The 13106-nt window shown below is 27.9% G+C and overlaps 1 protein-coding gene across 2 annotated transcripts in view; it reads left to right on the top strand.

The window, feature by feature from the left end:
- LOC129960250 (tyrosine-protein kinase HTK16-like) overlaps window positions 1-12553 on the top strand; it is a 45660-nt gene extending 33107 nt beyond the window's left edge. For both annotated transcript variants that reach the window (XM_056073524.1, XM_056073525.1), the window contains exons 13-18: window positions 495-565; window positions 3106-3252; window positions 3889-4074; window positions 4270-4361; window positions 5303-5429; window positions 10672-12553. In XM_056073524.1, the coding sequence (XP_055929499.1) occupies window positions 495-565; window positions 3106-3252; window positions 3889-4074; window positions 4270-4361; window positions 5303-5429; window positions 10672-10863 (815 nt within the window). In that variant the 3' untranslated portion in view covers window positions 10864-12553. The remainder of the gene's footprint in view (window positions 1-494; window positions 566-3105; window positions 3253-3888; window positions 4075-4269; window positions 4362-5302; window positions 5430-10671) is intronic.
- Window positions 12554-13106: the final 553 nt, after the last annotated feature.

The following is a 13106-nucleotide window of genomic DNA, read 5'->3' as shown; positions in this document are numbered from 1 at the left end:
GTATGCATTATATATGTTAGTACTTGCAGCAAAATGTAATTTCTGTAATCAAAATAAATTTATTTTAACAGAAAAGTTAAGAGGATTTTTGTTAAATTTGAGAAATAAAAGGATGGAAGAATGAGATTTTTTCCTCAAATAAAATTATACCTGCTATAATCCACCGATTAAAAATTTTTAAAAATGCATTTGTGTTATACTATATCTTTCATACTCATATATTTATTTCATTTTATAGGAAATACTAATATAAGTTACTGTTAGTTGTAGTTAATATTGCTGTGTAATATTGTTACTTGCTAATTAAATGTTAGAATTTGTGTATATATTGTTGCCAAACTAAATTTAAATTAATTTTGACTAGTATTTCTGAATATGATTGGGCATATTATTAATGGATTATTATCTTGTTTTCTTACATTGATAAAATCTGGAATTATTGCATATGGCATATTAATTTATACCACATTATCCATACTATTTTATTAATTTAGGCCCTCCTGTTGGTGAAGGGGAATTTGGTTCTGTTCTTAAAGGAAAATGGTTAAACTCTTCTAAAATAGAAGTAAGTATTCTGTTGTAACATGCAGAATGATTTGTTAACTGAGATAAGAATTTTAACAATTGATGAAATATATATACTTTTATTCTACACTTTCTTTTAACTTGACATCTTGTAATGAAATTTTGTAATAAATTTTTCACTCATTTTTTAATGTGTTAATGTCTTGAAATTTACTGTTATCTGTATGCAATAACTGATTATGCATGATGGTTGATATTTGCAAAATTTAGTTATCTGTTAATTGATTAAAATATTATTAAATTCTGTGCTATTTATAGTAATGAATTATAAATCAAGGACAATTTAGAAAATAAAAATACAAAAATTGTTGAAAGTTTGCTTTTATAAGTATACAAATTTTCCTAATCAAAATTTCAGTACAAAGATGTTAAGGCGTGAAGCACTGAAAACAATGCTATAAGGAAATTAAGCTACAATGATACCATAAGAATGAAAATTGCCTGTTTACATTGCTATGTCAATTTATATTCTGTATTATTTATTTATTTATTATTATTTTTTTTTGCTTTGTACTTATTAAAATTTTTTTATTTATTTTCAATATTTCTGCTAAAAATAGTGCACTGTAGAGGGTAAGTCAAAATCAATGCCACAATTTCAAAGCCTTACTATCCAAAATGAAGTTCATATATTTATTCAAAAGATACCTATATATATATAGATATTATAATCAAGTTTTGAATGTAGTCTTCATAAATATTCATTATGCGCTTCTTTTGTTACATGGCATGCACCAAGTCTGTAAGCAATTTTTTCTTACCTTTATGTAGCATATCTGTATTCATGCCGATAGCAGTTGTGATACCGCAATCAATCATGATCGTTGAACTCGGAGTCACATACACACTTATGAATGAAATACACTTATGAATGAGTCACATACACACTTATGAATGAAATATACTTATGAATGAGTCACATACACACTTTACTGTATGAAACTTCACACACGCACACAAAAAAATCCCACAGGGTGAGATCCAGAAATCTAGATAGCTAAGGTAACAGTTCTTTATCTAAGACAGATACATTACCATCTATACCGTTATGATAAGGTATTAGTAATGTGTTTCTGCACTTCAGACTGAAAATGGTATAGTGTGAGTGTTTTTTTAATCCAGTATTTCACACCTTAATTGCTGTTTACTTATTTATTTTTGACATTCAAATTCACACGCACACAAACATGGACGAAGGACAGTTAACATTTATAATTTTATATAACAGATTTAAATTTTAATATATTTAAATATGATCAAGATCGCCTCTAACAACGAGCTAATTGTACAAATAGAAAAAGAACAGTCATGTCAGAAAAAAAAAGCAGCTGACTGGGAACTTACTTTCCATCTGCGCCATCTATAGACAGCATTAATTAAATATTTACGGTGTGAATAATTATAAAAAAAAATTAAAATAGAGCAGATGGTGCTCTATTCTTTTTGCAGAATAAAACTAAGCAAATCATTTTGGTAGTTGCAGCAAAAGACATAATTGATGCATAATATGATACTCAATTCCTGTCACCGTTGCTTTCAGCAAAGAAAGGACTTGGAGTTCATTTCATGAAATATAGTACAAAACACATTAAATACTTGGAATCGCTTTTATATTGCACTGTTGCATGTAAACGTTCGCTAGCCTTAATTCTTATCATTATTCACTTGTCTAGAAAGATGAAGGCATGCATAATAGGGATAATTTTGCATCTCCCTTGGTGCCCTATTAAAATGTTGACTGGTCATCCAGTTCACTTGCGTGATTAGGCGAGTTGGGGGTAGTTCTTGTATAGTTATGGTTATTCACTTATCCGAAAATGTAAAAAGTTGATTCATCATTGTAAACAATCTTTTCAGAAAATTCATCCTCCCCCATAGATATTAGAATTGTACTACCATAAGATATTCTACGTTCCAGCTGTTGCACCAATTGTAAGCAATATCATTTTATCTGCAAACTCCCCATGCAGTTTTTTTGAGGTAAACTTGATATTCATATTTTTAAGAGCTGCATCCCACATAGCTGACTTAAATATGCTGAACTGCGTCGCTTCCTACTAAAAGACAACTTGTTGATTTTCTTTTGGAAATGCAGCATCTCTTGAAATTTTGAATATCAATGGCGAATCGTGTTATCCGGCACTCTGCTCATATTTCGCTTGGAACTGCCTCTGAACAACGACAGTAAACTTAATTACACGATACTCTAGCATGATGCATACAAAATATTTTTTGCTGTTCAGTCGCTGTTTTATAAAGATATAACTGATCGCAACATTGTCCTTCCTGGTCTTCTTATATACCGATTATCCTGACCTACAGCGGCATCTGTTGACTAAATATAAAATTGAAAACGGTTATTTGTAACTTGCATCTGTTATCTTTTACAGTGTCTATCTTACGAGAGTACATTTTTGTAGTAAATCTCTAAAATGTTAGCAATCACCATTACTTACACATAACAGATTTTATTGCTGTTTGCCTTTTGCTTTCTTTTAATTTTAAAATTGGATTTACTAGATAGATGTTGCAATAAAAACAATGAGAGATGAACACATGCAGAGTTGTAGAGAAGAATTTGTCCGTGAGGTAGAGGTAATGGTTGGACTAGATCATCCTTGTGTGGTCAAACTTCTTGGTGTATGCTTAGGACCACCATTAATGATGGTATGTACTGTTGCATTATTCATTGGTTTAGAAATTAGCATGAAAATTTGTTTTTACATTAATAACAAAATTTACATTAATTGAAATAAGTCGTGCATAATCTGTTTTGAATAAATATTTGATGTTGTATATGCAAACCTAAATCTTTTATTGTTGTATTGAACAATTATCATCAATAACAAAAAAAAATCAATTCAAAATGTAAAAAAAAAGAAAACTGATACTGTTACAAAATTGTCTGATTAAAGTATTAATGCAAAACCTGTTGAAATTTGATTATTAACTTTTTTTTTAATTCTCATCTAAAGTTACCAAATATTTAAAAACAATATTTCACTTAGATTTTGTGGATTTCATTAAATTTTTCAGTTTGGCAGCGAAACTTGTGGAACATAATCAAGATATAACACGAAACTTTCCAATTAGCATTTTATCGAGTAAATTCTTCTTAATGTCGAAAAATATGAATGGATATTTGTAATATACGAGCCTTTTTAGCTTTGTAATGAGATAAAATTTTTAATGTACTGAGTTTTGTATTTTTCGATGCGAATATCATTTATGTTTGCCAAATGACGCCAGAATACATAAGTGGAAATCTATATTGTTATCTCTCTCTCTCTTTTTTCTATTTAGGTTCAAGAATTAGTGCCTATGGGCTCTTTGTTAGATTATATATTAGATTTTCCCGATGATATTAGTGTTGACAACATGATTCTCTGGTCTGCTCAAATTGCATGGGGTATGACATACTTAGAAAGCAAACGATTTGTGCATAGAGATTTGGCTGCAAGAAACATTTTGCTGTCATCTGCTATGCAGGTGTGTATTTTCTGATTTGACTACTCTTAATTCATAAATAAATGCTGTTCAAAATAAGTGCAACAATTTGGCTAATGCAAACTCAAATATAATATTATTTAATTTTTTTTTTTTTTTACCAATACTTAATCGATATTGCAATAAATAGCTTAAATATTTTATTCATGTATGATCGTCAATTTCTTTCATTAATAGACAAAAATCAGCGACTTTGGTTTATCCAGAGCTTTGGGAGCAGACAGTGAATATTACAGAGCAAGTACTGGTGGCAGGTGGCCTGTGAAGTGGTTAGTGCCATAGTTTTTTAATGTTTTTATATTTCCTTTGGGAACGAAAGTATATGAGAAATTTTCCATAGTCTTATTTGTATCAAATGTTTTTTTCTTTTTATATCAATATTCAAATATAAAAATATTTTTATTAAAAGAAATAAATAAGATTTTACGACCCTTACATTCATATAATTGAAGAAAGTATTATTTCATGGCCTCCGTTTTCATCTATGTAAAATGTTTATGAACCATTTATGGCTTTTTAGGAATAAAGCCTTTTTCTTATTTAATTGTTAGCCAATTTTATAAAGGTTATTGCAATTGCAAACAAAGCCAAACCCAGTATAAAACTTGCTATTCCTTGGTTTAACAAAATTTATCCAGTAAGCGAAAAAAAAAAGTTTTTGATAACTTTTAAAAGTAAATCTAGATTTCTGTTTTAATCTTCAAATTTTCTGCTGAAATGCCACAATCTTGAAAATTGTGACTCTGTATTTGTTTAATCATTATTGTTACTTCTTCAGTTGTCGGAATTTTTCCCACGCTTAAACAATTTTGAAGCTAATTTTTTTCAAAGAATTTTCTTATTTTCTAAATCAATTGAAACTGCTGTTTAGTTATTTTCTTATGTTAAGCAGTATGATACTCTAAAGATTATATTTCGTATGACGATTATTCTTGTATATCTTTATTTATTTTATTAATTCAATAAATTAAATTGATTTGTTTATTGTGTAATGCGCCAATCTTGTGATTGTAATATACAAAAACTTTACATTTTAAAATTCTGCCACAGGATAACTCTGAATTTTTGTTTGTATATATATACTCATAAATTTAATGAGTATTAATTTGTAAAAGTTCTTTCAAAGTATTTATATTTTATCTCTTAATTTTGTGTAGAATATTGTAGCATACACACTCCACAAATTAAGTTATTCTTAAAACATATATAGGTATGCACCAGAATCTATAAACTATGGTACTTTTTCTCATGCAAGTGATGTTTGGAGTTATGGTGTGACTTTGTGGGAAATATTCAGTTTTGGTGAACCTCCTTATGGTGATATGAATGGAACACAGGTAAATGTTTGAAGTCATCTTAATAACCCATGTGCTTTATTAATTTAAGAATCTGTATTATATTTGGCATATTTTGATTAACAAGATAAACTGAATATAAATTCATCAAATGTGGTATGAGATAGTTAAGATCAGTACAATTTTAATAATTGCTAATTTTTAAATGACTGTCTTATAAAGCTCTTTTTATGCCAAATTCAATTCATATTGTGAGTTTTATTTAAATTTTATGATTTTTTAAAAAAATTCATTCATTTAATGCTAAATCTCGAAAATTTTACTCATGAAATCATTAATGAAATTTTTATGTGAATATGTTTTATTGTTGAGTTTATATTAGAAAGTCTCTCAAAATTGTATTTATAAGAGTGTGTTGTATTGTTCATAATTGTGCAAATGATTAGCATATACTCAAAAGCAATAAACTTTATATAGTCTTTAGTTTGCACGATTACAGAAAAATATCATTATTGTTTTGTTATTTATAATATTTCAACTGTGCGAATGATATATTTTATACATTTTTCGTTTTTGCATTTCTAACTGAAGCACTGATATAAAATAGGATTTTTGCATCCTTCTGTTTATTAAATGTATTACCAAGACCATACCTTTAGTTTATATGTATAATATGATATGCATTTTGAAGTTTCTTACAAGGCCATGTTTCAAATTGATTTAAAAATGCTTCATAATAAGGGTAACTAAAAGTAAGCGAGTCGATTCATTTGGTGTCGCATGTACTTGATGAACATAACTGCATTTAACTAAACATTGCACTATCATTTAACAGCTTGTGCTATATTTAAAGCATTCACAGTTTATATGAGTTTTTGAATATTAAAATATTTTATTTGTTGTCTTTTGGCTGTTATAATGCAAAAAAAAAAAAAAAAACACGAGAGAAAATTTTTGTCTAAAAGTATGGACTGAGAAAATTCAAAAAGTTTTTAGACCTACATGATATTATGTGTTCTGTGTTCTTTTAAGCTTAAATGCTTTATCGGCAAACTGAACAGTATAATTATTATGTAACTTTTAACTATTAACTTAATAAATAATTTAAGTAATAATATGAATTCGAAAAAGATAATTCAATTCATACTGTAATAGAGCTAGTGAAAGTAATTCTAATGTAAATAAAGGGCGGAATTAAATGAAGTGGAAAACTAATTTAAAGAAAAAATATATATTTTTATGTATCGTCTAAAATCATTGCAACAAAAAATTATAAAGCAAAATGTGAACATTTATTTTTTGAGCTGCAAATAAATTGTTCACCAGATCATGAACAGAGTTGCACTGTTCTCAGTATATTCAAAATTTGAACTGGCACAAACCATTTTACGATGTTCATGCGAGTTTGAATTGGCTATATTTCTTATTTGAAAAATTTATCCATGGCTGTGAAGGAGCCTTTTTGATTTGTGCAATTTTTGGGGATGAAATATTCTGCTTTTGTAGTAAAAATAATTTTTAATCGTATGTAAAAGGTACTCTCGTGAGCAAATTTTATTTTTGCTTTGTATTGTTGTTAAATTACCAAAAATAATCTGTAAGATATAAATATATACAAAAATTAAAAATAAAATGATTTTGTAGTATATTTCACATTTGTGATTTTTAATTGAAATCAGGATAAATATGTGCAATAGATTTAAATTAGGATTTATTGTGAAACAAAAATCAATGTTCTTGATTTAGATAATTAAAACAATGAGATGCATATAACTGTGTCATACTGAAACAGTGTTCAGTTATTTAGTACAATTGTAGCAGACAATCAATGCAATATTCTATCGATGTTGAATTTTTCTGGTACATAGTGATCAAATTTCACAAAAAATATCAGCGATTATAAGGGTTCAATGTATATTTATTGAGAATCAGATGTCAACCTTTTGATGTAATATTGCAGTTTTGCGGGTGAGTATTACACTAATGTATCAGCTTTATTATACGAGTTTGACAATTCAAGGTAACCTTTTCACAGCTTTAAAATGGGACGTTAATGTAACCTATCTGATTTTAAATCTTCCAATGTATACTAAACCTTTTAAGCAATTTATTAATGTTTTAAAATTAGGTAGTTGATATTTTCATTCCAATTTAGTCATGCTTAAAATATAAATGTTATTTTTTTAGAAAAAAAAATGGCCTTCACAGGCTGATTCACAGTATGCGATTTTTTTTAATATGTGATGATGACTTTTTTTTAATTGAATGCCAAATACATATGAAATAAAAAATCATCTCTTGATTTAATCAAAAAGATAAAACAAAAATTTTATTTTGCAGGCAGTCTTTTATTAAAGAATATCATTTATGCATGCTGTTCCAATTGCACCACATTATGCATTCTTTGGTTCCTTTTCATTACAATTTGCCAACTATTCCCCACTGGCACTTCTTGTTTAGACTTTTTAATTTTGAATTTCTCTGATGTCACCCCCCCCCCTCCTACCAATCTTCATTCTCTATAAAGAATGTATTTCTCGATTTTGATTGTTTAGTTTAGTATAGCAATCAAATAACAAAATTTAATAACATTTGTATTACCTCTTTTTGTTTTTATACCTTAATTCATTTTTAAATCGTCAATTCAATGCTAATATAAATGAATGCAGCAATATGAATTATGCAGCAATGAATGCCTATTAATATAATTTCAAATTACGTATATTGAAAGGTGACAGTCGCACTTCATAAGAATCAGCTATTCAAATAGAAGACATTTTCCTTTCGAACGTCAAGCTTATTTCATGGGCCTGAATTTTGCCTTGATTAGGTTTAAATAAAGACAGATATTATCTCTTGTTGGGAGCTGTATCAGTCTTATTGGAATGTATGTTGCGGTTTCCACAAGCTCTATGTCAGTGAAAGGTATTAAATAAGTTTCACTGGGTTTCTTGGTATTCTTCTTTCATTGCCTCCCATCAGTCAGATTTCTTTTATTGTATATTTTGAATTAAAAAAAAAAAAAAGCGGTGGAAAGTTCAATCGATTTTTCTTTTACAGGAATGGTTTTTAACTTTAAGGAGAAACAGTTTGTTGAGTGAATTTTAAATCCACATATCTGCATCACTGTTCTTTATAAAATATGTCTGAACGAAAATTTAAAACTTTTAAATGTGCTGTAACTTTAATTTTTATAAATTTAATAATTTGAAAATTATATATATTATCTCTTGTTTTGGAAGGGTTATCCCAGTCGGGCGTCCAGAGCCTCTAGTCACCCTTTCCCCCCGTGTTGATAGAAAATATATTTGAAATTTTCTGCGAGAGGAAATTTTAGCGACTGTTCTCTTTATTTGCAACTTTTTAAGCAGAGACATTATTATTTACTATGTGCACAGGGATATCTAAGTCCTAGACGCTGTTAGGAATAAAAACTGTGCTATTATATACGTAAACATTTTTGTTTTGTAGACTGAGGATATTGTTGCTTTTGGCAGTTATAGTGGTGTTATAAATCACGTAGACATGAGACATTTCCGTGGAAACGTGGATTTCAGCGTTTTCGGACTCGAATCCATCTCAGATGCCAAATTGTGCCTGTTGCATGTCGTCTTCTACATTTCATAGGGATAAAAAATAGTTGATATTAGAACAATGATACATAGAAAAATCTTTCCACCTAAGCATAACAGGGGGGGGGGGGACGACGACGTGACAAGAGAATTTAAAAATCGTAGGAACTTATAGCTGATTTTGTTTATGAATTAAATTCTGGTCATGAAATTGCATTATTTGTCGTAATAAATGATTTATTTATTAGAGATTTCAGCTTTTGTTGTAAAAACAAGTCTATCAAATATTCGAAATATTTCTTCCTTAGCAATAAAAATATCTATAATTTAAATGAAATTATAGATATATACTATAATTTAATGCTATAATTTCTATACAATAATTTAATGAATATTAGAGCATCTGCCAGAGATGAAGTCGAATAATTCATTAATGAATTCAGATATTATTTCTCCGATTCATGGTTTCATGGATAATTTAAATACAACCTAAGAAAATTTAACCAATATTACCACATTTATTGAAAAGAAATCTGCATTGATAATTCAAAATAAGCGCAGTAAAAGGTACTTCTGTGAAATTATGATATTCTGCTCATTGTTTTATTTAATGTCGCCACATGCATATAAATTAGTCAGGTAATTTTGCGATATTTTGTTACCTCATCCTGTGACCTCGAGAAATATATGCTTGCCTGTCAACACTTGCCCTCAAGCAGAGTAAAACGAATTGCATTTCTTAAGGAACATTAAGCAGAAGTAACAATTCATTGTATCTGCAGGTAAAGATGTTATTTTTCAGATGGATGAAATGCACATCAAACCTTACTTTGATTACAAAAGGGGAAATATATCTGATTTCAGTTCTGCATCATGATTAAATAGAAACGGCAGAATTAGTAGCTTTGAGATGGTTTGGGATTTTTCTGAATAATCTTAACCGAAAGTAATAAAACAAAAGCATAGAACGATGATTGCTGATAAAGATAACAGCTCTTGCAAAGACATAGAAAACCTGTATATAATCATACAACATAAATGTTGATAGCCGACTTGTGAAAACCAAATATTGATCAATTACCAGGTCTCATTCTACTATATTCCTCTTTCTTATTCCATGATTAAGCTTTTGGATTTAACATAACTTTCCTTTAAACATGAATTGGGGGGGGGATAAAATTCTGCAAAATCTTTCATTTTAATACCCTATGTTTTATGTTTCCTGGCATTACTATCAATATTTTCTAATACCCTCCATTGCTTCTTTGCATGTACCACAGTTGAGAATTTTATTAAATTAATGAGTCAGGAAACATCTTTATAAATAGTTTGTTCTGAAAAATAAAATGTTCTAAGAGGATCTCTAAATGCAGTGGTACTTGTTATGAATAAGAAGCATAAAAGCATTTTTTCATTACATTAGATAATTTTACTCAATTCATTGAATATAACTTGAGATTCTTTTTAAAAAAGTCCATTTAGAGAGGACAAAGACACTGCAGCAATTTTTTAAAGATAAATTTCCCTTTTGTTGCTTTTAAAACTCAGTTTAAATTAGTTAAATAATTTAATAATGAAATTAAAGTAATCCAATTTGATTTCAAATAAAAATTCCTTTTCAGTATATTATGTGTAAGCATGAAGAAAGTTCAGTTCTGTTAACTACAGTTTTATTATTACGATGATATATTTAATTAAAATATCTTTTTTAGGTCATTCAGTTAATTGAAGCCAATCAAAGACTTAGCATCCCTGAAGATTGCCCTGAAAAAATAAAAATAATTATTCAAAAGTGCTGGTTATATAATCCTGAAAACAGGCCTACTTTCAAACAGTTATATAATACATTTTGTTCAGACCCAGACTATTCTATAATATGGGATCACATTAAGCGATTTGAATGAATTTCAAATTGTGTGATATTGTTGAGTTCTCAATGCAAGTTACTAGAGTATACTTTCACATATAAATGTTACAAATATTGCTGTTTTTTAAAGAATTTCTACTTTTATTTGTTGTAAATTTGATTTTCCTTATGTAAATGTATACCATTTTATGTTATCATTATTAAAAATTGTCTATAATTTTTGTTGTGTTTTTAATTGAAAATGCCAATGAAAGAAATTGTTTCTTGTTTTGCTCAGATATTAGTATAGTATAGCTGTTATTGCCCTGGTGGCGTCTTTATTTGTATAATGATTATTAGTATATGATTGTTATCAATCTTTCGCTCATATAATTTGAGGACATTATTGTCTGTTCGCTGTAGAAAAAAATATTTTATCATTTACAATATTTTTCAGTTCAAATAACTTTTTTTTTAATAAATGGTTTTGGTATAAAAGATCAGTGAAAATGTAAGATCGCAGAAGAATCATTAAGTGTTTTTCTTTCTGCTTTTTAAATAATTGTTTGAATTAATATTGATGAGAATTCATTTCAAACGTGGTCTTTTATAATTTTATAATAATTCTCATCCTAATAATCAGATAATCTTTCTTCCCTAGTGACTAGTAAGAGAAATTTATCATCTATTGTTATAATTTTGAAACACATATTTTTGTGACCTTCTAAAGAAGTTAATAAGAGCTTTTTTAATGAGTGCGGTATTTGAAATTATGAGAATAGTGTGTTAGTAAAGGAATGATTTTTTAAAATCTTAATAAATCTTAGAATAAAATTGACTTATTTTAACATCGTTCATATTTAGAGAATATATACTTTTTTACTTTTTATGAAAATTAAAAATTAATCATATAAACTTATACATTCAATATAAACCAGAAAATTTTCTAGATATACTGCATGGTAGTCAATACTAATAATCATCAAATTATTTGCTTCATTTATATTATAAAGAAATGAACCCGTTTCTTTTTCTATTAATAAAAAAAGGACCAAAAGTTTATTCCTTATAAATCTGTAAGCATTTGATTACTGAAAAAATTTGATTCTTTTGTAAGATAATCTATTTTTACCATTAATTTCTGGACTTCCTTTGAATGGAAACCATGTATAATTTTAGCTGAATTTTAAAATGTACTTGACCCGAGTTAGTGTGAAAAAAAATATGTATTTTAATCTATAACACATACTTTGGAATATAAATTTAAAAGACACTAGTTATCCTCAAATTATATGTGTAAAATTTGCTGGTACGGAAGGAACAACGAAAATCTTTGTTTGTTCAATTTCTCATTGTTTTTAATCAAGCCTTTTAATTGTATATCCATAAGAAAATAGAAGACTTACTGCAATAAAAACATATTCCTTTATTGATTTTTATTTTAGTTCAGTAAAGTCAAGAATTAAAGTGCTGAACTGTGAAACAGTTTCAATATTGCTTATATTTTTGTATTTTGCTCATGTGAGACCTTTTAGCAGCCATACATTTTATATTTGTTATTAGTTCCTACCTATATGAGCTTGTGAAATTGCTGGGATCAAGCACAAATGTTATGGTATTTAGATCTCATGATTTACTGTATATTTTAATTTTTCATGTTGAATGCTAATATGTTTCTGTAAAATGTATATCACTTCTCTGAGCTTTACTTTTAATAAATAATTCAATAAAGGAAAATTTATTTTTAATACTTGTTTTGAAGTTTTCAGTAATGATATTCAATACATTTTACAAGTATAAACTGTGATTATTTACTGGAAAAATTAAATTATTTATATTCCTATAAAGTATTAATGGAGACGAGTTGTCAGTCCGTAATTAAATGCTTAATTCAGCTGTACAGATGTGGCGATTTCCAGAATTATTTAGTCGTTCATACATAGATCCTTTGTCAGAAAGTTTCTCAACAGTAATCTTGATTCTGCTGCATGCTGGTATTGTACCTTACATTTAAGAAGACAGTCATCTGTGTTTTATTATGTATAAAATATACATGAATGTAAAAGAAAGCACTGTGTTCTTCCCATACTCGGAGACAGATCATTAAACGGTAAATTTCTTGCTTTACATTTCAGTGAAAGAATGTCCAAAGAAGTGTTTTGCATTTTATAAAACAATGAGAAGAGCTCTAATTAGTCTATAAATTCATTAATTAGTCTATATACAATGTTGCCACTCAATGTGGAGATGATATAGTATATCATTGGAAGTTAAATAACACAACTGACGCAACTAGTTTAA

The sequence above is a fragment of the Argiope bruennichi genome, chromosome X2 (assembly GCF_947563725.1).
Source record: "Argiope bruennichi chromosome X2, qqArgBrue1.1, whole genome shotgun sequence".
Taxonomy (NCBI): domain Eukaryota; kingdom Metazoa; phylum Arthropoda; class Arachnida; order Araneae; family Araneidae; genus Argiope; species Argiope bruennichi.
This window is presented reverse-complemented; position numbering and strand designations above follow the sequence as displayed.